Genomic DNA, 20,788 nt, shown 5'->3' on the forward strand with positions numbered 1-20,788 from the left:
GACACAAGACTATTATTAATGGAAAAGAACAAATTACACTTCTATGAACCCTTCTGCTGCTGTTTTTATTTACAGTTACATGTTAGCAGGCTGTGGAGTGCTCTGTGAGTTCAACTTCATTGGCAAAACTGAAGCAATGGAAGCAATAACAAATGCACTGGACCCAAAACAATATGCAGTTGGAATATTTATTGATTTTAAGAAACCATTTAATACAGTTAATCACTCAATACTACTAAATAAAGTACAGCTTTATGGCATAAGTGGAGTAGTACTGAGCTGGATCAGAAGTATTTTGACAACAGTTTGTGAAGATGGAAGAATTTACATCTAGGTACATGGAAGTCCCTCAAGGGTCATTATTGTACCCCAGTCTAGTTAATACATATTTATATTAATGACATGTTAAAAGTTTCTAAATTATCAAACTTAATATTATTTGCTGATGTTACTAATATATTTTTTTCTGTGAATAATCATGAGGAACTTTTTAATAATGTAAATAATAAATTAAGACAGTTAAAAATTGGATGAATAGTAATAAATTATCACTAAATGTTAGTCAAACAAAAGAAATGATATTTGGTAACTATACAGTGAATGATGGCACCCAAATACAGGTAGAAAATGAAAAATTGAAATAGTAAAGGAGACTCAATTCTTAGGATTGATATTTAATATAAATTAGAAACCTCATATCAGACATGCACAAACAAAGTGTCCAAAAGCATCTCAATCATAAACAAAATTAAACAGGTTCTAGATTATAATTGCCTCTGTCTACTTAATTGTTCTCTAATTCTTCCTCATTTAACTTATTGTATAGAGGTATGGGGAAATAATTAAAAGTACACTAAATTCTCTTTTCAGAAATTACAGAAAAGGGCAGTTTGTACAATACACAAACATGGGTATCTTCATGATACAAATTTATAATTTGTACAGTCAAAATTATTAAAACTTCATGACTTGGTTAATTACAATACAGCACATATAATGCTTAGAGCTAGAAATAATCTATTGCCAGTCAAATTTCAAAATCTTTTCAACCAGAGAGATGCATGTGGTGAGAACTACTGGGAAAAGTTTTTGTGTGTCTGTGTTTTGGGGTTAAATTGTGGAATGGATTAGAGGCTAAGGACGAACAATGTCCAAATATCCAGAAATTTAAATAAATGTTTAAAGATATGGTTTTCATGGAGTTCGGGGATGGGGGCAGCATTAAGCTACAGGAGGTGTTTTCAATACAGATGTGTCCAATGTGATAACTTATCATTGTTATACAGCATATTACATACACTCAGGAAGAAGTTACACGACTGAACTATAAATATGTGAAGTGGGTGGGAGTATGAAAGTGTTATTTCTTCCCACTCCTTTTTGAGCACTAGACAGTATTTTCCTTCCTGTATATTTACTCTATTTTGTATATCTGTACCCATATGCTCGAAATAAAGGATCAATCAATGGACCAGAAACCAGCGGTAAACAAATCTAAAGAGGAAACAGCAGAAAGATTTTGTTATCCTTTGGTAAATTTTCATGTAGAGACCTGTTATATATTAAATAATGATTTTTCACACAATGAGCAAATCATAGCAGTAGACTTTATCTAAACCAGGGGTGCCCAATCCCAGTCCTCGAGAGCTACTGTCCTGCAGCTTTTAGATGCATCCCTACTCCAACACAGCTGAATCAAATGGTTTGATTGCCTCTTCAGCATGCCATCAAGTTTGGCAAATGCCTGATAACAAGCCATTCATTTGATTCAGGTGTGTCGGAACAAGGATCCATCTAAAAGCTGCAGGACGGTAGCTCTCGAGGACTGGGATTGGGCACCCCTGATCTAAACCATTGAGCCAAGTTGAGCTATATAGTCTGATTATAGTGAAAATGTGTGATATATAGTTTAATCATCAAACTACTTTAGTTTGCAGATTTACCTGTTTTTAAATCTCTGCAGTAACACAAAAAATCTAATTTCTCAGTGTTTCACATCTGCATTTCATGGAGTTGCTCTGTCTCGATCCTGTAGATATATAAGGACACAGACAAGTTCATTAGTACAACCAAAAGGTCAAAAGTGTAATGTGAACTCAAGGCTCTGACAGGATATGCAGGTTTAACTGCAGCTTTCTTCTTTATGTTCTCATCGCATTGCTTGTAACATGGTAATGCCTGTCACTGCCATCGGACAGAATAAAGTGTTACCTCAGTTAGAAAGTCATTTTCTTGACACCAGGTTTGAAAGCAGAACTTAGCATCTCTCAGACTCGCTGAGTTCTTACAGTAAACTCTGAGGATCTTCTCAGCAAAGCACACTGGGAGAAGCTTGGACACCTGACAACAAGGACAGTAACATAAAAGCTGTTTTACAGAGACATCTACAGAAAGAACACACAGCTCATGCACAGACATGCAGTAGTTCTGACCTGTTCTCTGGGAATCTTGAATGCTTCAGTAGGGTTAGCCTTAGTGTAGAAATATGTGGTATTGATGGGGTCCTTGTTTTTCATCCCATAGTCCAAAGTGACAACCTAAAAGAGGAGTGTGACAGACAAGCCTGTGTTTATATTCACATGTACATTATGGCTCAGTCGAGGTTGGCAACACAATTTAACTAAAAAAAAAAAAAAAAAAAAAAAAGCAAAAACCAAGATTTTAGGAAAATTTATTACTGAGTATAATTAGAATAAAAACTCACAGTAGTTTCAAAGTTGTCTTTTGAAATGACTTTAACCAGTTCATTTTCCAAGCTGTCCTTCATCTTCTGACAGATGGAGGAGAGAACATGTGCTGTCATTGTGTTATCATTGTTTTGCTAATCTCTTTTCATGATCACTTTTCACTCTTACTTTTATTTCCTCTTGGTCTTCTACATTGAGCTGAGAAAGGGAGAGAAGAGTCACATGAACATTTAGAACATCTGCATCTCTCTTTTTTTAGCGCGCGCACACACACACACACACACACACACGCACACCAAAAAGTGTGATAATTCTGTTTTTTCCAACATTGCAGCGCTTGGGCATGATTATTTTCTAGTTTCCATAAAATAAAATGCAACAAAAATGTTGCCTTACTGCAAGTTAAACTGGGCTAATAAGCTATTGTGCAGCTGACTATGAACGACTCACTGTGGACTGAAATAGTTTCAAGCAAAATCAGCTGCAAATAAGCTATTGATTTTCTTTATAACCATAATCTATGTCAACAGTGATAATATAATATAAAAATGGCCATAATGCAGATTGCCACCTGGGATCAAAAGCCTAACAGTTTTCATGGACACATTTGACCCTGTGATAACAAAATTTAAAGGGGGATTTAAATGGTTCGGAAATTGCATTTTCATACACTGGTCAAAAAAAATTAAAGGTGCACTTTGTAATCAGAGTATAACATAAAGTCAATCAACCTTCTAGGTACTGATATTCTGGTAAGTTGAGCAGGAGAGGTGGTTATTAATCATTTTTTTGGTGTTAATGAAACTAACAACAGGTGCACCAGAGGGGCAAAAATGAATAAACACTCAAAACAGGAATGGTTTTACTGATGGAGGCCAGTGATACTTCATCCTCGTCATCTTTGCTGACTGTGTCACTACTGGTATCCTGAGGCGATACCTGGATCCTACAGAGGCTGCACAGGTAGTCCAACTCCTCCAGGATGGCACATTGATACACACCATTGCCAGATGGTTTGCTGTGTCTCCCAGCACAGTCTCAAGAGCAGAGGATTAGTTTTACAGAAGGCATGGAAGGTCCTTAACCCATCAACAGGACCAGTATCTGCTCTTTTGTGCCACGAAGGAAAAGGGGAGCAATGGCAGAGCTACAAAATGACCTCCAGCAGGCCACTAGTGTAAATGTCTGTGACCAAACAATCAGAAACAGAGTTTGTGTGTCTTTAAGAAATCTCTCATTAGGTGTATGCTCCGATTTTGTCAGGCATCCATAGCATACAAGCATGTAACGGCCATACAAACTACTGAGGACCATTTTGAGTTTAAATTTCGGCAAAATTAAGAACCCTGCCAGATATACATTTTTAAATGCATACAAGCTGGAAATGTTTATTTCCATCAAGCAGTGTGCCATGCTTTCCTTCCTAACATGTTACCCTGTCCATATGAACATAGATATCCAGCATAATCTTTTTCTCATTGAGATTTGATGTGTTCTCATTTCATTTTTATGAGGACTATATTTATTTATTTCTATTTATTCATTGTTCCATTGCTAGATATTTTAGGTTGCAAAACAAATAAACAAACAACCATGTTTGCCAGATATGGAAGTACCCTATTTTTCGGACCATAATGCGCACTGTCGATGAACAGGTCTGTTTTCATACAGAAGGCGCACCGGATTATAATGTGCACTGTTGATTTTTGAGAAAATTAAAGGATTTTAAGTGCACCTTATAGTCCGAAAAATATGGTATATGACTAATACAGGCACCTAAAAACATCACTGCACACCTTGGTTTCACCCACAAACTGGTACAGGTCTCGAGACATGATCCTCTCAAGAATCTCCCTGGCTTCCTCCAGAGGAGGAGGAGTGGGTTCATTTGAAGAAGAACAAGGGTGGAGTATTTTTTCAGTCACTTGATCTGGAGAGTAAACAGAAATAAAGTGAAAGATAGGTCCGTTCAAACAAACCAAAGAAACATTCAGTTCATCAGTGGTGTCTTACAAAGAAATTTACACACATTTTTAAGACACAAAAGGCAAATTTATTAGCATTAAGTAACAGTAACACTTTTACTATAAACTAGTAGAGTACTGCTCCTTAGCAGACTGCAGTATTTTAAATACATTTACAGTTAAGTTACTTCAGCAGTGTCAGTCAAAATCAGTCAGTCAAGGTTGTTATGCAGTATGTGCAAAGGTGTTTTAGTTGAATGACTTACTTGATTGAAAACAGCACTTAAAATAGAGAAAAATCATAATAATTGAAGTTAAAATAAAAACAAAGTGAGAAAGCACAATACCACCACATAATGACCACATTTTAATTACAGTACAAAATTGTTTTTCTTTCATGATTTATTCTTCTTATTTAATATTTCACCCTTTTCTCTACAGATTTGGCTTCAAAGTATTTTATATGTAAAAAAAAAAGATTATTTTAAATAAATGTTCTAAATAAATATATAAAAAATAACTAAATGTGAAAAAAAATAAAACAAAATATCTTTATATCACTGTTGTTCTTTTTAATTATTTCCATATCCTTTTATGGATTTATTGTGTTTCATGCCACTTCTGTCACTGTAAAAAGAAGTTCAAATCTTTTTTTCATTGATCTACAGATTATAGATTATAATCTGGAAAGTTTCTATTTCATAAACCATAATCCTGTTCCATACACTAGATACTGAAAATACTAACAAACATTCAGGAAGTAGAATTATTTCAAAGTAGGACAAATCATTTGACAGAACATGTATGTATAGACATTTTAGTATTTTTAAAAGGAAATATGTAGAGCATGTTTTCCACTACCTGTCAGCTTTGTGTAGGCTTCCATGTCAGTTTTAGCTTTGGAGAGACAGAGCATTGTTCCTCCTGAACCTTTAGTCAGGATGTACTGATCTGCTTTCAAGAGGGCGTCTTTGATCCTGGATTAAAAAAAAGAAAAGACCCAGTTAATGACTTTATGGGAACTATAAAATAATTGTTGTATTACAATAGAATTACACAGTTGGTACTCACATAATTTCTACACTCTTGCTTACTCTGTGCTGGTAGGCTCTTCTGTGGAGAGAGTTCCTTGTGTGGAACATGTCATACAGGTTTGCCACTTCCTGTTGAGACCATCGACTATAGTTTAGTTACAGCCAATCAGATAATGAATTACTCATTAAAAACTGATAAAAAGCAGGGATCAACACCTTGTCTCTAGAGCAAATGTGCTTCCTCCCATTCACATCACACACCCTGGCAAACATGATGAAGCGTTGATGGTCAAAGTTGTTCCGGATGCCCAGGTGGTGGCAGTCCCTGAGATAGGAGTGAGGAAATACATCAATTTAATTACATTTATTATGTTAAACCTTTTAAAACACCCTTAAGATTTGCTGTACATAGAAATACTGAGTTTGTCATCAACACAAGTCCCACCTGGCAAAGTAGTCGAACTTGTCCACATCAATCCCATTTTGCTTGTTTGACACAATTTCATAGAGAAAGGATTTATTCTCATCTCGACCTTCATACGGCCACTGTGGAGACCACACCAGAATTGACCTTCATGACAGAGACAATAACGAATGGTTTGATAATATTCAGACAGTAACTGACCAGTACCTCAGCCTCATCACTCTTTAAAGGTTTAATCATCTCCTTGATAAACTTCAGGTCAGTTGGGAATATCAGTCCATAACGCTCCATCTCTTGTGCCAGACTATTCGCCACCACCAGATGATCAAACATCTCTAAAGAGGCATCCTCATGCTGCAAGAGATACATTATTACTGACATAACATTATGACCACTGACAGATGAAGTAAATAACAGAGGCCCACAACATCTATTTCCAACCCATCTGCTATAGCAAACTAGCAACACACAATCTATTTCAATGGATTTGCCTTTTATTGTGAAAAAGGACCCCAGGTACAGACTTAACATGGTATTTAAAGCATACTATTTACTGAATGGCAGCTCAAACAATCCAAAAGCAAATAAATCTGAAAGGGTGACACGGGAAAACACAGGGAAAGAAAACAGGTTGAAAACACTTGGGAAGGAAAAACTGAGACTAAAACTTACTACAAATATAAGGAGGAGAAATAACAGGAGCTAAGGGAGGCTAGGCACACTCAAGGACAGTAAGCACTGACAAAAGCCAAAAGACTGACTGAGTTGATAATTTGAATTACACACCACTGCAGGGAATAAATAGTTGCAAAATATCAGAAATTACACTAGGGGAAGCAAAACTCAAAACTAGACACACAAGACAGAGGCTACCAAAATAATAAGGGAAAAAACCCAAAGCAGAAATAGAGTATTACCAACAAGGCACGAGAAATACAGGGGGTAGCATAAATCAAAACAGAGGAAAAACAAAGGAAAAATACGATACTAAGCTAGATAGCATACACTTTGGTGTATGCGATTTGAAGCCAAGCACAATCCATTTAAAAGACTAGCACATTCAGTTTGTAACTTCAAAAATGTGTCAAAAACATTGGCTTTTAAACATCAGGTTCAACACATGTATCACTATAAGCATAGTGATAATCCAGCTAAGAAAATGGATGTGTCCAATGCCTATCTAGTTAGTGTGGGGTCACTTGAAAAAGCAGATGTCTTGTTAGACAGCTTGAGGTTAACCCTTGAAAAAGACCTTTCTCTGACTAGTACCGTTTTTGTGTCACACAGTATTGATGTGTATGGCCAGACTTTTAGAACTGGTTCTGTATTGACACTAAGAGGAGACTTTAGAGAAGAGCCTTTGTTTGGTGAAGTCATTCATATCTTGCCACAGTCAGTTAATGAGTCTGTCTTCGTGTTTGTGAGGCTTCTGGAAGTCAGCTTCTTTGATGACCATTTTTATGTCTATGCAGTGGAAAGGTCAAATGAAAATGAACTAATTACATTGGCTGAAAATTTAGATTTTTGGCCTTTATATATAGTGACAAGCTTTGATGCTAATAAGCTGTATTTAAACCCAAGGTACAAAACTGTATAACCTGGATGCTATATTCGCCAAAATGTAAATATGTTTTTCTGTTTGCATGCAACTGCACATTTGTTGAATGTTGACAATTTGTTGAAGATGACAACTGTTACCTTTAAAAAAAAAAAAAAAAAAAAAAAAAAAAAAAAAAATTGCATTCATGTATTGTCTGGACATGATTATATCGGAACACATATACATATACACACACACACACACACACACACACACACACACACACACACACACACACATATACATATATACATACATATACACACACACACACACATATACACACACACACACACACACACATATATACATATACATATATATGATAATTGCCCTTTTTTTCTATTTTTTGACATTTTAATGATCTAGAGAGTTAGAAAGTTAGATATTAATTTTGTTTGATTTTGTCATAGCTTTGGCTAAAATTTAATTTAATTCATTTTAATCATGTGTTGTCCTTGGGCTGATGTAGCACATGTGTTAAAATTTAACACATGATGTGCCAATTTTAACACATCCCTTCTAAGAGTGTGGAGGAGGAAGCGTGATGGTGTGGGGGTGCTTGCTGGTAACACTGTTGGGCATTTATTTAAAATTGAAGGCACACTGAACAAGCATGGCTACCACAGCATCCTGCAGTGACATGCTATCCGATCCAGTTTGCGTTTATTTGGACCATCATTTATTTTTCAGCAGGACAATGATCCCAGACACGTTTCCAGTCTGTGTAAAGGCTATTTGACCAAGAAGGAGAGTGATGAAGTGCTGTCCCTGATGGCCTGGCCTCCAGAGTTAAATGACCTAAACCCAATCAAGATGGCTTGGGACGAGATGGACCGCAGAGTGAAGGCAAACAAGTGCTCAGCATCTCTGGAAACTCTTTCAAGACTGTTGGAAAACCATTTCAGGTGACGACGTCATGAAGCTCAGCGAGAGAATGCCAAGAGTGTGGAAAGCAGTAATCAAAGCAAAAAGTGGCTATTTCACACTTTTTTGTTTACTACATAATTCCATAGTTTTGATGCCTTCAGTGAGAATCTACAATGTAAATAGTCATGAAAATAAAGAAAATCAATTCGGTTCAATTCAGTTTGCATTAAACTGAAGTGCATGGCAGTTGCAGACCTGCAGAATGATTTGAGCTTCCCACATCAATCATAATATAAAAGTCAAGAACTATATTATAATAGACAGCTTATATATAGTTTACTATTTCCTGTGGCTGCGACAACTTCTGTCAAGCTAGAGAGATTCACTTAAGCAGCAAAGCTACTTAGATCAGCTTGCTGTCAAAGGTACTGTAGAAAGACAAATTGTGAGCACTCTTAATTTAATTACCATTTTGTTGTCAGCCCACAGAAAACATTTCCACACTGAGTACAGTAACTACAGGCTTAACTCCCCATTCTAGTCTTGGTGATATGTAAAGATAGCCATCAATTAAAACAAACTAAAGTAAATCAATCACTCTCCTTTCATCGCAGTGTTTTGTCAGAAAGGTTCTCTCATGCTGGTCTGTTTTTACATTGCTGCCATCTTGTGGCCACAGTTCACCACTGTCTCTAGAAGAGGAGTCATTTGTGTTTGATTACAAAGCCACTGAACTCTGGATGGATTAATCTATAGGGTTAGGTATTTTCATGGGCATGTCTGTGTCCTGTTAAGAAAATGCTGGAGTTTATCAAGCCTACAAGCCAGCAGTGGTCTCTGGTTGTTTGCATATGCACATTGTCGATAAACCTCTATTGTCTCACACTAAAAATTATTCATTTTCTTCCCCTACCTTCCAGTCTTTAGTTGGTGGGTCCGCTTCAGGATTGAACATACCATCAAACAGATGAGAGAAGGGCCCGTGTCCTTCACAGAGAAATATAAATTAGCCAAATGGTAGTATGTGTATATACACTCTATATATACACTCCTTTAATCTATTACATGTTTGTATTCTTTTCCACTTTAGAATTAAATAATATATCGGTCATTATGTGTTTTCAAAATCTCGATCAGTAGATTTTGTTTTACTGACAGTTGTGAATCAATAAATGTGCTTTTTATGTGTACAAGTGAGTGCCACTATACTTCATTGTTTTATATCCAACACTGAAATCTCAGAATGTTTTATTTGACGAGTAGAAGTATGACTTGTAAAGTGTATATTGTAAATTACCAAATAAACATGTTCGTGCGAAGGTTATTTACGATAACAAGACAATGCTCAGATATTATTTTTACTTTGTCTTCATTTGCCTCTTTATGCTTGGGTGCTATGCATTAAACATTCCTATCACTGGATTTTCTACTTTCCTCACGTTCACTCTCGTTCTGTACTTTTTGGCAGGTAAATCTGGACCTCTGAACCTGATCTGAGGTTACAGGCTCTATGAACCTATGAGTGCTGCATCTATTATTTGCTTTATCTTTGCGCCTTTCTTTTCTTGCTTTCCTTCACACTTACTAAAGCTAGTTGTGCAGATGGCCACATGTTTGCTCATGAAAATTTGCTGAGTTCACATTACAGTTTAAAGTACCTTGCGATAATCACATTATGTTTCTTATGTAGATTTTAATAGATATAGACTGAAAAAAGGCAACATCAGTTTTTCTGATAGTTTTACTTTCACGTTCATACTTAAACATACCCATCAATAAAAGCCTAGCATATGGCATGGTGAAAGACGGGCATCACTTACCCAGGTCATGACAGAGACCTGCAATTTGCACACAGAGGACATCTCGGTCACTGATGTCAAGTTCTGGCTGCTTCACCTTGAGGGCTTTAGCAAGCTCTCCTGCTAAGTATCCCACCCTGTATAGTACACACATACACTGAATAAAAATATAAATGCAACACTTTTGTTTTTGCTCCCATTTTTCATGAGCTGAACTCAAAGATCTGAAACATTTTCTACATACACAAAGGACCCATTACTATCAAATATTGTTCACAAATCTGTCTAAATCTCTGTTAGTGAGCACTTCTCCTTTGCCGAGATTATCCATCCCACCTCCCAGGTGTGGCATGTCAAGGTGCCAATTAGACAGCATGAATATTGCACAGGTGTGCCTTAGACTGCCCACAATGAAAGGCCACTCTGAAATATGCAGTTTGATCACACAGCACAATGCTACAGATGTCGCAACTTTTGAGGGAGCGTGCAATTGGTATGCTGACTGCAGGAATGTCCACCAGAGCTGTTGCCCATGAAATGAATGTTCATTTCTCTACCATAAACCATCTTCAAAGGCGTTTCAGAGAATTTGGCTGTACATCCACACAGTCGCAAACCACGTGTAACTATACCAGCCCAGGACCTCCACATTCAGCATGTTCACCTTGTGACAAAGTGGGTGAGAACACCACTTGTCCATATCCTTAGTTAACATTCTTGTTTTGATTTAACCATATTTCATATGTAGTCTGCAATAGGCAAACATCTACTATCCTGGGTTTGTTTATGTTTTGCACTTTTACAGATTATATAACGTCTTGGTTTAAAACAATTCCTACAAGTTTAAGTTAACATGTTATTTATTCCAACTGTTAATTTGTATTGTTTGAACTTACCTTACCTACCTGTCTTCCAGAAACAAAAGGAGGAAATGTAGTTTTACTTCCTGCTTTATAGCTTCTGGGTTCATCTGAGGTCACAGGATGAGACCAAGTGCAGAAGGGGAAGAATTCTTGTAATTTAATAAAGTTGATTTTAGAGGGTTTATGGAGAAATAGATTTATGGTTGTAATATGTATTGATTACACCACAGAGTTTATGTTGCTAGTAAAGAGTGGCAGTAGAGGTTTGAATATAATCATGTTCATCTTACCTACTGAATGGAATAGTCCAGAGGAGAAATTGTTTGGTTAAGTGGACTATTAAAGCAGAAGAACTCAGGTGTTTGAGGAGAAAGGACCAGGTCAGTGTAGCTGTGTGCATTTTGACCTTAATTTCTGTTGATTTGAGTTCAGTTATGTTTATTTGTACTGAGTTAATTATAGAGTTGAGCTTCTTATTCATTTCTTTGTAAATATTGTTTGAGTCACAAAATGGTGAATAAATCACTTGCTACAGTGTACCTTATCACTGGACAGCATCAGTCTCCTGTAGTGATGGCCAAATGAAGCTTTCTGAAGCATTGAAGCTTGTATTGAAAAACGGTTCATTACTCAAAGCTTTTCAACACAGTCCTCTCTGGTGACATCTTGTGGCCAAAAATATGAAGAGCAGCTTGAATCCACAAAATAAACAAACTGCTTCATTATGATTGCCCACTCTACAGAGTGGAATTCTGTCTGATATTGGGCCACCGTTGTGTTGCTTTGAACGTGTATTTTTGGGGGTTAAAAAAATGTGGTTTATTTGTTTAATAAATAATTTTGACCAGTAAACTTTCCTTGTTTAAACATGCACCATTGTGTGGTGTTTCTTTGCTTGTGACTTCTTGATGTTGGTAAATACAATAATTGAAAAATACCACGTTACATATAATATACATATAATAATGTACAACACATTATGGAGTATGCTTTTGCTGTGAGGTCCTGCCTCCATGCACTAATGCAATTAATCGCTAGACGGGTATATTTATAAATAATATCATATTAGGGAAATTTTCCTATACATACACGCAAACAGCCAGAACAAAAAGCTGGAAAACCCACCCGACTGACCAAAAGCAACTCAAAATACTCCCACACAACAGAACCTCCTCTATTCCTCGCTGGCTCCATATCTCTCAGTAGAAATATCAGTGGTTTGCTATCTGTCACCATCAAAACACTCCACAAATCCCGCGAATGATTCACTTCCTTATAAACCATTGAATCAGATACCGAAGCAGTTAGGTTCTAAATGAAGCTTCGGATGTCAGTGATCACGTGACTCTGGCCAAACGACTCAAGCTTCGACACAGTGCTTCTGAAGCAGTGTGTTGATTTTTTTGACACACACACCGGAGCGTCAGCTTCATGCGAGCCATCACTAGTCTCCTGCACTTCTTTGACCACTTGAGTCAAGTCCTACCACACACCTCCAGGATCGTCTGAGACCAGCCACCCAGACAGCTGCAGCAAAAATCGGCTTGCATAACCAAAGAATTTGTGCACAAACTGTCAGAAACCGTTTCAGGCAAGCTCATCTGCATGCTCCTTGTCCTCATCGGGGTCTGGACCTGACTGCAGTTCGTCATTGTAACAGACTTGAGTGGACAAATGATCACATTCAATGGCATCTGGCACGTTGGAGAGGCGTTCTGTTCACGGATGAGTCCCGGTTTTCACTGTTCAGGGCAGATGGCAGACAGCGTGTGTGGCATAATGTGGGTGACCGGTTTGCTGACATTAACGCTGTGGATCAAGTGACCCATGGTGGGTGGGGTTGTGGTATGGGAAAGCATATGTTATGGACAATGAACACAAGTGTATTTTATTGCTGGCTTTTTGAATGCACAGAGATACCGTGTTGAGATCCTGAGGCTGTTGTGCCATTCATCGATGACCATCACCTCATGTTAAAGCATGATAATGCACGGCCCCATACTGCAAGGATCTGTACACAATTCCTGGAAGCTGAAAACATCCCAGTTCTTGCATGGCCAGCATATTGCCGGACATGTCACCCATTGAGCATGTTTGGGATGCTCTGGATCGGCGTATACGACAGCGTGTTCCAATTTCTGCCTATATTCAGCACCTTTGGACAGCTATTGAAGAGTAGACCAACCTTCCACAGCCCACAATCAACAACCTGATCAACTCTATGCGATGGAGATGTGTTGCACTGCATGAGGCAAATGGTGGCCATACCAGATACAGATTGGTTTTGCCACATCCGTGGCATTGTGCTGTGTGATCAAACTGCATATTTCAGAGTGGCCTTTTATTGTGGGCAGTCTAAGGGACACCTGTGTAATATTCATGCTGTCTAATCAGCACCTTGACATACCACACCTGCAAGGTGGGATGGATAATCTCGGCAAAGGAGAAGTGCTCACTAACAGAGATTTAGACAGATTTGTGAACAATACTTGATAGTAGTGGGTCCTTTGTGTATGTAGAAAATGTTTCAGATCTTTGAGTTCAGCTCATAAAAAATGGGAGCAAAAACAAATGTGTTGCATTTATATTTTTGTTCAGTGTACAAACACGGAAAGACAGATTTCACTAAGCAACACACTGAAAAAACTTATAATGGTGTGTCTGCAAACCTGCTGACATACCCAATGGAGTGTTCAAAGCGGTTGTGGGATGCTCCTGGAAAAACAAAATAACCGCCCCCAAGCTGCTTGATATTTCGTAGTCTCTGAAACTGAGGGGTGTCTATGATCTTGACAAGAAGTGGATGTAACTCGATGTGGCCATGAATGGGATCATTAAACACCTGTGTGAGGAAAGGCAAACAAAAAGTTAGACAAAATGTGTGTAATTCTTATCCAAAGAAACGTCTTGTTTTTTCATATACTGATAACATGCTCAAAATCAGTAAAACCGTAAAGTAAAAAAGTAAAAAAAAAAAAAAAAAAGAAGCTAAACATGGATGGCTTAATAACACCTGTATCTGACTGCTAAACACCTGCTAAAACATAGTAAAAGCAAACGGGATCATTAGCTAGCATCTGCAGGTTGGGCCTTATCCAATGGACCACCCCTCCTGTGAATCCAATACCTGCAGGAGGGGCGATAGGGGTCAGGTGGCAGTCAAAGACAGAGGCCTTGGGGGTATGATCGACGGTTGCTGAAATGTCACCTTTCTGAGAAAGGAGTGTGAGCTTATGCCTGAGGTTGAGAAATACCTGCTAGAGAAAGTCACCGCACAGCTTGGGTTCTGGAACCAGTCTCTTGGAAAAGATTTGGACTCTGTTTCAATCTGAAGTCGCCCATTAGGAGAGGCAGTGAACAGGGATGGATAAACTTGTATTACCCTAATTTGGCAATTCCATGTTGTGGTTTTCCCAGCGGATATTCCTGTGCCTTTGTCTCTGGAAATGGGTACAGATTGTTGTCTGCTCTAACACACCTAATGACATTTCAGAATACCTGACCTTCTTGGGGTTCTTGAGCATAATGTGGAAAGATGCTCCATCTGGCGACCCCATTGTCCTACTGGGGGACTTCAGTGTCACATGGGCAATAACAGTTTCACCTGAAGGGGTGTGATTTTAGAAATGGCCTGTCTGGCTTAAACCCTAATGGCATTGTGGTAGTAATCCTTGAACCAAATGGTGCAGGTGAAGGGAGCTGTCAAACTGAAGGAGCAGTCATATCAGGCAGTAACTAAAGGTAAAACCCGGGTGTGAGAGGATTCTGGCAAATCGTTAGATGACTCAGGAGAGGGAAACAGCTTCCTCTTCACATTGTATATAGTGAGGATGAGACAGCTGACCTCAACTGAGGACACATTAGGGTGGTGAAATAAATATTTCAAGGATCGTGAATACCTATGAAATGCCTTCTGTAGTTGAAGCAGAGCCCAGATTTGCATCGATTTTCACTGAGGTAGTTAAAGAGGTCTTTGTTGCTAGCTATCCAATCCCTGTACAATTGTTGCCAGAGTTTTTGATAATAAGTCAAACTCTCCATTTGTCACCGATTCTGCTCACAATTTATTTGGACAGAATTTGTAGGTGCAGCGAAGGGGCCTCGACATCGTGTCTGTGATTTTTGTGGCTTTATCAAACAGTGGCATCCAGCTCACAATGGGGCAGTTTGTGGCTCAGTGTGAAGCAGCTGGGTTGAGAATCAGCACCTCAAAGTCAGTGTTGCAGACTCTGTACTGGTCTGTTGTGGGAATAAAAGAACTGAGTGTGAAAACAGTTGTTAGCACTACACCGGTCGATCTGCATTCCTACCCTCACCTATGGTCATGAGCTCTGGGTAGTGATCCCTAGTCACCGGTTCCTTAATATATATGTATAGAAATATTTTTGTCTCTCACAGAGATCATTTCAATGTCTTTTAGTCTGGCCCCTAACCCCGGACCAATTTGCCTTTGGAGACCCAGCCAGAGGCAAAAGCCTGCAACAAGAATGCCCCTGGAATCACTGAATCCAGCCCCTGGATCTAAAGCAAAAAGTGCCATCAGTCAGCTCTGTTTATTTCTTTTTTTAGCAAATAAATCGCATGCAAAAATTGTTGAGGGAGGTTGTGAGAGGGTCTGTAGCCATACCTACTCAAAAGCTGTACATACACAGTATATACTGTATAATTTTTTATGATATGTGCTAAAATGTGCAAATTCTTGCAAAATGTGAAGACTTTGTGTATTGTTATAACATTGTGCTGAAATGGCACCTTTTTTTCTATAAACTATGACTTTCTAGTGACTGATTGTTTAAAGCTGAGCTCTGATTTTTTTTTTCATAATAAAGCTGAAAAACGATGTTTTGTTCACTGCAGAAAACATGAAATAAATATTTATTCTTTTTTAAACTTTCATATAATTTTCAATATCATTTCTGAAATTACCAAACTAAATCACTCACAAAGTAAAGGTGCAGTTAATATTAACTGTGATAACTGCCTTTTAAAACCCTAATGTCATGAAATATGTTACTATGTAAGTGTTAAGAATGTGTTAATTACCTTGGCCATGGCAAAGAACATGACTATGCATGAAAAGGATGTCTCTGTTACTGATGCAAATTCTGACTGCTGTGCACTTCAAGCTCTCCTCCTCATATTAAGATACATTTGCTGTTCACGCTCCTCCCCTGTGGTTTCTGTCTTTCTGTTTGTGTATGGGTAACCATGGGTGTGGTGCTCACTTCCTACTGCAATGCAGTACCTCTGCATAGGATTTAGTGAGCTGTATTTTCAGAAATAAAATATTGCTTTCATAATAGTTGTGTATTTGTTAGCTTGGAACAAGCCCTCCATGTCTACACAGGGAGTGGATCCAGTTACATTAAACCATACACATTGGACCATATTTCTTCTGTAACCCAGTGGGACAGACCTAATACCAGCAATAAGAAAAGGTCTGTTTTTACATTTAAGTTGCAGTCAGTGTAGGTTCGGCCACACAGTTGGTGGGCATTTAGTTTCCTACTCACTGCTCCTTTAAATCTTAAGCCTATCAACCTCTCCCTCTGCACCCATGCCTCCTCTCCAGTCTTTTAAACCTGCTCAGTCATCAGACTCTCTTACAATTTACCACCAACAACAGATCACTCACAGAACTTTCCCCTAGCATTGGTGTACATTTGTGATTGAGACGTTGTGCTAATTGAACTACTAAGTAAATCTGACACTTCAAATAAAGTAGGGATGACTTATAAATTCAGTCTTTTTCAGATCGTCTGTGTTTCCTCCGTCAAGTTCCATGTATGTCAAGATTCAGCTCAGCTCGGGTTCATCTTCCATGTTCTTGTTTTTCACACTTTCTTGCTCGTTCCTGGCCTGAATCATGTTAATGTCTGTTTTATAGTTATCATAGTTAATTATAGTAACCACAGTTTAGTTTCCCTAGTTTAGGTTTTAGTTGAGTTTTGCCGCCATTTGCCTTTTGCTTTATTTTTGTGTTCATGTTAATCAGTTTGAATAAACGGCTCGCTTTTTGTTTGAAACTCAGTTCTGTCTCCTTCAGTGTCTGCATTTGGGTCCTCCTTCTCACCCAACACACAGTCAGCTCCCGCCTGGCTGTGACAGTTACACTGGAGTATCTAATGGATAATAGGTATCGCTCTAAATAACTGGACTTGAAAAACTTGAGCTCATTTTGTAATATTATACTACAGTACTAACTAAATAGGCAGCTCATTCTCTTTCTCTTGACAAAGCTTCCTTTAAAGACAGGTAAAAACCTGACTTTCTTTCAAGTTTTGGGGTCAACTTAAAAGAAAGGAAGAGAGAAAGGCTGATGTGAAATGTAAAAGAGATTAGAGGTCATCTAAAGTTTTATTTGGATTCAAATTTTGATATAATATTTAGAATTCTCATATACTAGTTTAATTTCCTAAATGTTGCAAATAACAAACAAAATCAGTAGAATTTCAAGCATAGTTTTAAAGATAAAAGAAATTTTATGAAAGCTTGACCTGATCTTAAACTATCTAAGCTGCAGAAAGGTGTGATGAAGAAAAGGATGCCAAAGAGGTACAGCAGGCTGTCCAGGCCTGAAAACGCTACGTCCAGATGAACAGAATCAACCTTTTGGGATTTATTTACCTGGATGATTAAGCATGCATCAAGACCTTATTTTATTAATATTTTTAAAATGATAGCAGCACAAACAAAATATTTTGCAGAACAAACCAGCACAAACGTAGCACAAATGTTTGACATCAATTTTGTTTGATTTGGGTAATGTGGGGGGGCTGGTTGACCTTTTGACCTTTACATTTTCATTAATATCTTTAAAACAGAAGCAGCACAAATGACAATTTTAGCAGCACAAACCAACACAAACATAGCACAATTGATTGATACCAGTTTTGTTTGATTTAATTAATGTGGGGGGGTGGTTGACTTCTGATGACCTCTAGAAATTTTTATTAATATCTTTAAAATGATAGCAGCACAAACAAAAATGTTTGCAGCACAAACCAGCTCAAACGTAGCACAAATGTTTGACATCAATTTTGTTTGATTTGAAGAAGGTGGGGGGGGCCAACTTCACTCACATACTGAAAAAGCATATGGGAAAAGGAGGAAACACATACAGTAACAACAAGATCTAAGAGCAGCAACCTCAGTGAAAAGGCTCCAGTAACCATCACTGTGGCAGACATCCAAGAGTTTCCAGTATGAAGAGCTGGACAGCATCAGGCCCTGACCTGATTCATGCCTACTGGCTAAAGAAGTTTATTGAACATCACGAGCTTTGGATTTGGATACAGAATCATTTTCATTTGTTCACTGCGGGCACTATGATTTAAAGATGGTAGTGACACATCTGTTTTACCATGTTAAACAAAAGCCGTGTGTATGTGTGCGTCTGTGTTTCCTGCTCATTTGTTGCCTCTAGGACTGTAAAAATTATGCAACTCTATTTTGGGGGTTTTTTTTTTTTTATCAGTCTTTAAATTATAACAAAACCAAAAACATAAATTATAACCTTTTGTAACCCACCCACTTAAAATACAATTTATTTAACTGTAACTAGACATATTTTTTGTTTGGGAGAAAAATTTTTTTACAGAATGTCCTTTATTATTTTATTTTCCTCTTACACAGAGTATTTATTTATCAATAACTAGACATAAGACCAATTATTTTCACGCATCTTTACATACTAGAGTTGCCATTTAAAACCCAAATAATATAGATATTAAATAATATAATATAAAATAATATAATGTTAATTACCTTGGCCATGGCAATCGAAGTTCAGTCTGTACTAAAAGGATGTCTCTGTAAGTGACGCCAACTTCTATCTGCGATGTACTCCGAGATCTCCTCCTTTTATCAGTGTTTATACAGTGTACCTTATCAGGGCCGAGCAGAGATGTTTAAAGGGGCAGGTGCTCAAAGTTAAAAAGGGGCACATAGAACCAGGCTGAATAACAACAACCCACATTCATCAAGAATATAATATGGAATCGCATTATATTATGTCACTGTTATCAGGTGGGGACATTGCAAAGGAAACATAGCCTATGTTTTACCTGATGGGGTATAATGTTGCTGCTGCTCCTGTTGCTGAGAGTGCTGGAGGGCAGGGCTGTGTTGATCTGAGACTGTAGACATTAAAAAATCCATAGAAGAGATGGTAGCTGATTAAACAAGTGTTATGAGATGATAATAAAATGCAAAAATTGGTCACACCGCTTGGAACCATAAGACAAAAGACTAAAAAAAAAAAACAGTGGGAAATAAACTAGGCTTTGCCTGTAACTCACTCTTTGCCTCTCTTCCTCCTTCCATCTCCTCATCTGAGCTATCACTCTTCACTTGCTGTCCATATGAGAACAAGGCACACTTTGCTACTGCATTAATCTATTATTTAATTATACACACTTAACATCTCTTGCACCTAATCTAGAATAAAGTAATGATAGAAAATGTTATAGAACCAAAACATTGTAATTATGTTTATTATTGTTTTTATACATGAATACCTCTGCAATGCAACAACTGGTACATGTGTATTATTACCTGTGCCCTTTTTAATCCAGCTGGTGAGGGATCCACTGCCTTTAGCAGCGTCACATAGCTCCTTCTGTCACTGTTTCCTCCTCATGTCCTTACAGGGCCTTTCTGGACAATGTCATACGTAATGTAATAATTAAAAAAAAATCTATACACATAAAACATGCACACACACATACACATGCTCATACAGTGACATTTTATACCTTCTCCAGAATACTGTATATACTATGGCCACAAGTTTTCATCATGGTACTGATCCAGAATCCTCCCCTTATTATTTATTCCTAGTGCTAGAATAATAAGGTAATGAGAACAAAAAAAGTAATAAATAACAAATAAAATATTTATGATGATTCAATTTGTTTCAGTATCAACTCTGTGCAGGCAGAAAGCTTATTAAATGTTTAAACTGTAGAGACAATAATTTTGCTGCTGTAAAATCAGCATTTTGTCATATTTGAAATATAAATCTACTATCATCTGTTTCTTAATGTATGTTCTTTAAAATACAGTGTGTGTTTTTTAATATCATGATTATAATAATCCATAATTATGTGGATATGCATATCAGATAGTTTGTAGTGAAATATAAGCCCTCCAGAAAGGCAGGGGAAAGCCCTGTAACTTACTTTAACACTAAATATGTTCGCTAAAACGCTGTTCAGAGCTACAGACCCATGACACCCTTACCCAGTTAGCTAGCAGCTATGCCCAGCACTACTTGTGAATTTAATAAAAGGACAGGTAATGTTGGTTGTGGTGTTGCACACACAACACGCTCATTTGTTTTAATTCGTCAGTTGCCACAAAACAACTTACCAACGTGTACATAATAAGCTAACACTCCTGCGTGCTACAGACTACTGTGTACGCTGTACACCTACTTACTGGTGTCCTTTGCATCAGTCTGCGCCCACCAATTAATTCGTGTTTCTCCTGCAGCTCCGCACCGCTCAAGCAGCAAAGAATGCGCGTGCTCCTTGCGAGCTCGTTC

At 37.8% G+C, this 20,788-nt stretch overlaps 1 protein-coding gene across 6 annotated transcripts; it reads right to left on the bottom strand.

Moving 5' to 3' along the window:
- Positions 1–184: 184 nt before the first annotated feature.
- LOC134618689 (deoxynucleoside triphosphate triphosphohydrolase SAMHD1-like) lies at positions 185–20,788 on the bottom strand. 6 transcript variants are annotated; one of them, XR_010573376.1, is made up of 19 exons: positions 20,683–20,788; positions 19,798–19,899; positions 19,308–19,379; positions 19,009–19,127; positions 13,923–14,083; positions 10,400–10,515; positions 9,493–9,566; positions 6,317–6,463; positions 6,131–6,231; positions 5,902–6,010; positions 5,723–5,814; positions 5,513–5,628; positions 4,484–4,617; positions 2,856–2,885; positions 2,705–2,770; positions 2,433–2,537; positions 2,212–2,340; positions 1,944–2,029; positions 185–1,494 (listed from the first exon to the last, which is right to left on the bottom strand). XR_010573376.1 is itself a non-coding variant. In XM_065469641.1 (18 exons), exons 4-18 carry the CDS (start codon positions 19,015–19,017, stop codon positions 2,006–2,008), a joined length of 1,413 nt encoding a protein of 470 aa, XP_065325713.1. In that variant the 5' UTR covers positions 19,018–19,127; positions 19,308–19,379; positions 19,798–19,899; positions 20,683–20,788; the 3' UTR covers positions 185–2,005. The 6 variants fall into 6 exon arrangements, 5 of the variants coding, with proteins under 5 accessions (XP_065325713.1, XP_065325714.1, XP_063320271.1 ...); XM_065469641.1 differs by having other exon boundaries at positions 185–2,029; XM_065469642.1 differs by lacking the exons at positions 185–1,494; positions 1,944–2,029 and having other exon boundaries at positions 2,052–2,340; positions 5,947–6,010.

The sequence above is a fragment of the Pelmatolapia mariae genome, linkage group LG20 (genome assembly GCF_036321145.2).
Source record: "Pelmatolapia mariae isolate MD_Pm_ZW linkage group LG20, Pm_UMD_F_2, whole genome shotgun sequence".
NCBI classification, from domain to species: Eukaryota; Metazoa; Chordata; class Actinopteri; order Cichliformes; family Cichlidae; genus Pelmatolapia; species Pelmatolapia mariae.

Excerpts from the sequence above, each read along its gene's own strand:
- LOC134618689 (XM_063464201.1), bottom strand. Across the intron at positions 5,815-5,901 it reads ACATTTGCTCTAGAGACAAG|GAAGTGGCAAACCTGTATGA; the intron begins GTGTTGATCCCT and ends TGGTCTCAACAG. Across the intron at positions 2,886-4,483 it reads AGTTTGTGGGTGAAACCAAG|CTCAATGTAGAAGACCAAGA; the intron begins GTGTGCAGTGAT and ends TCCCTTTCTCAG.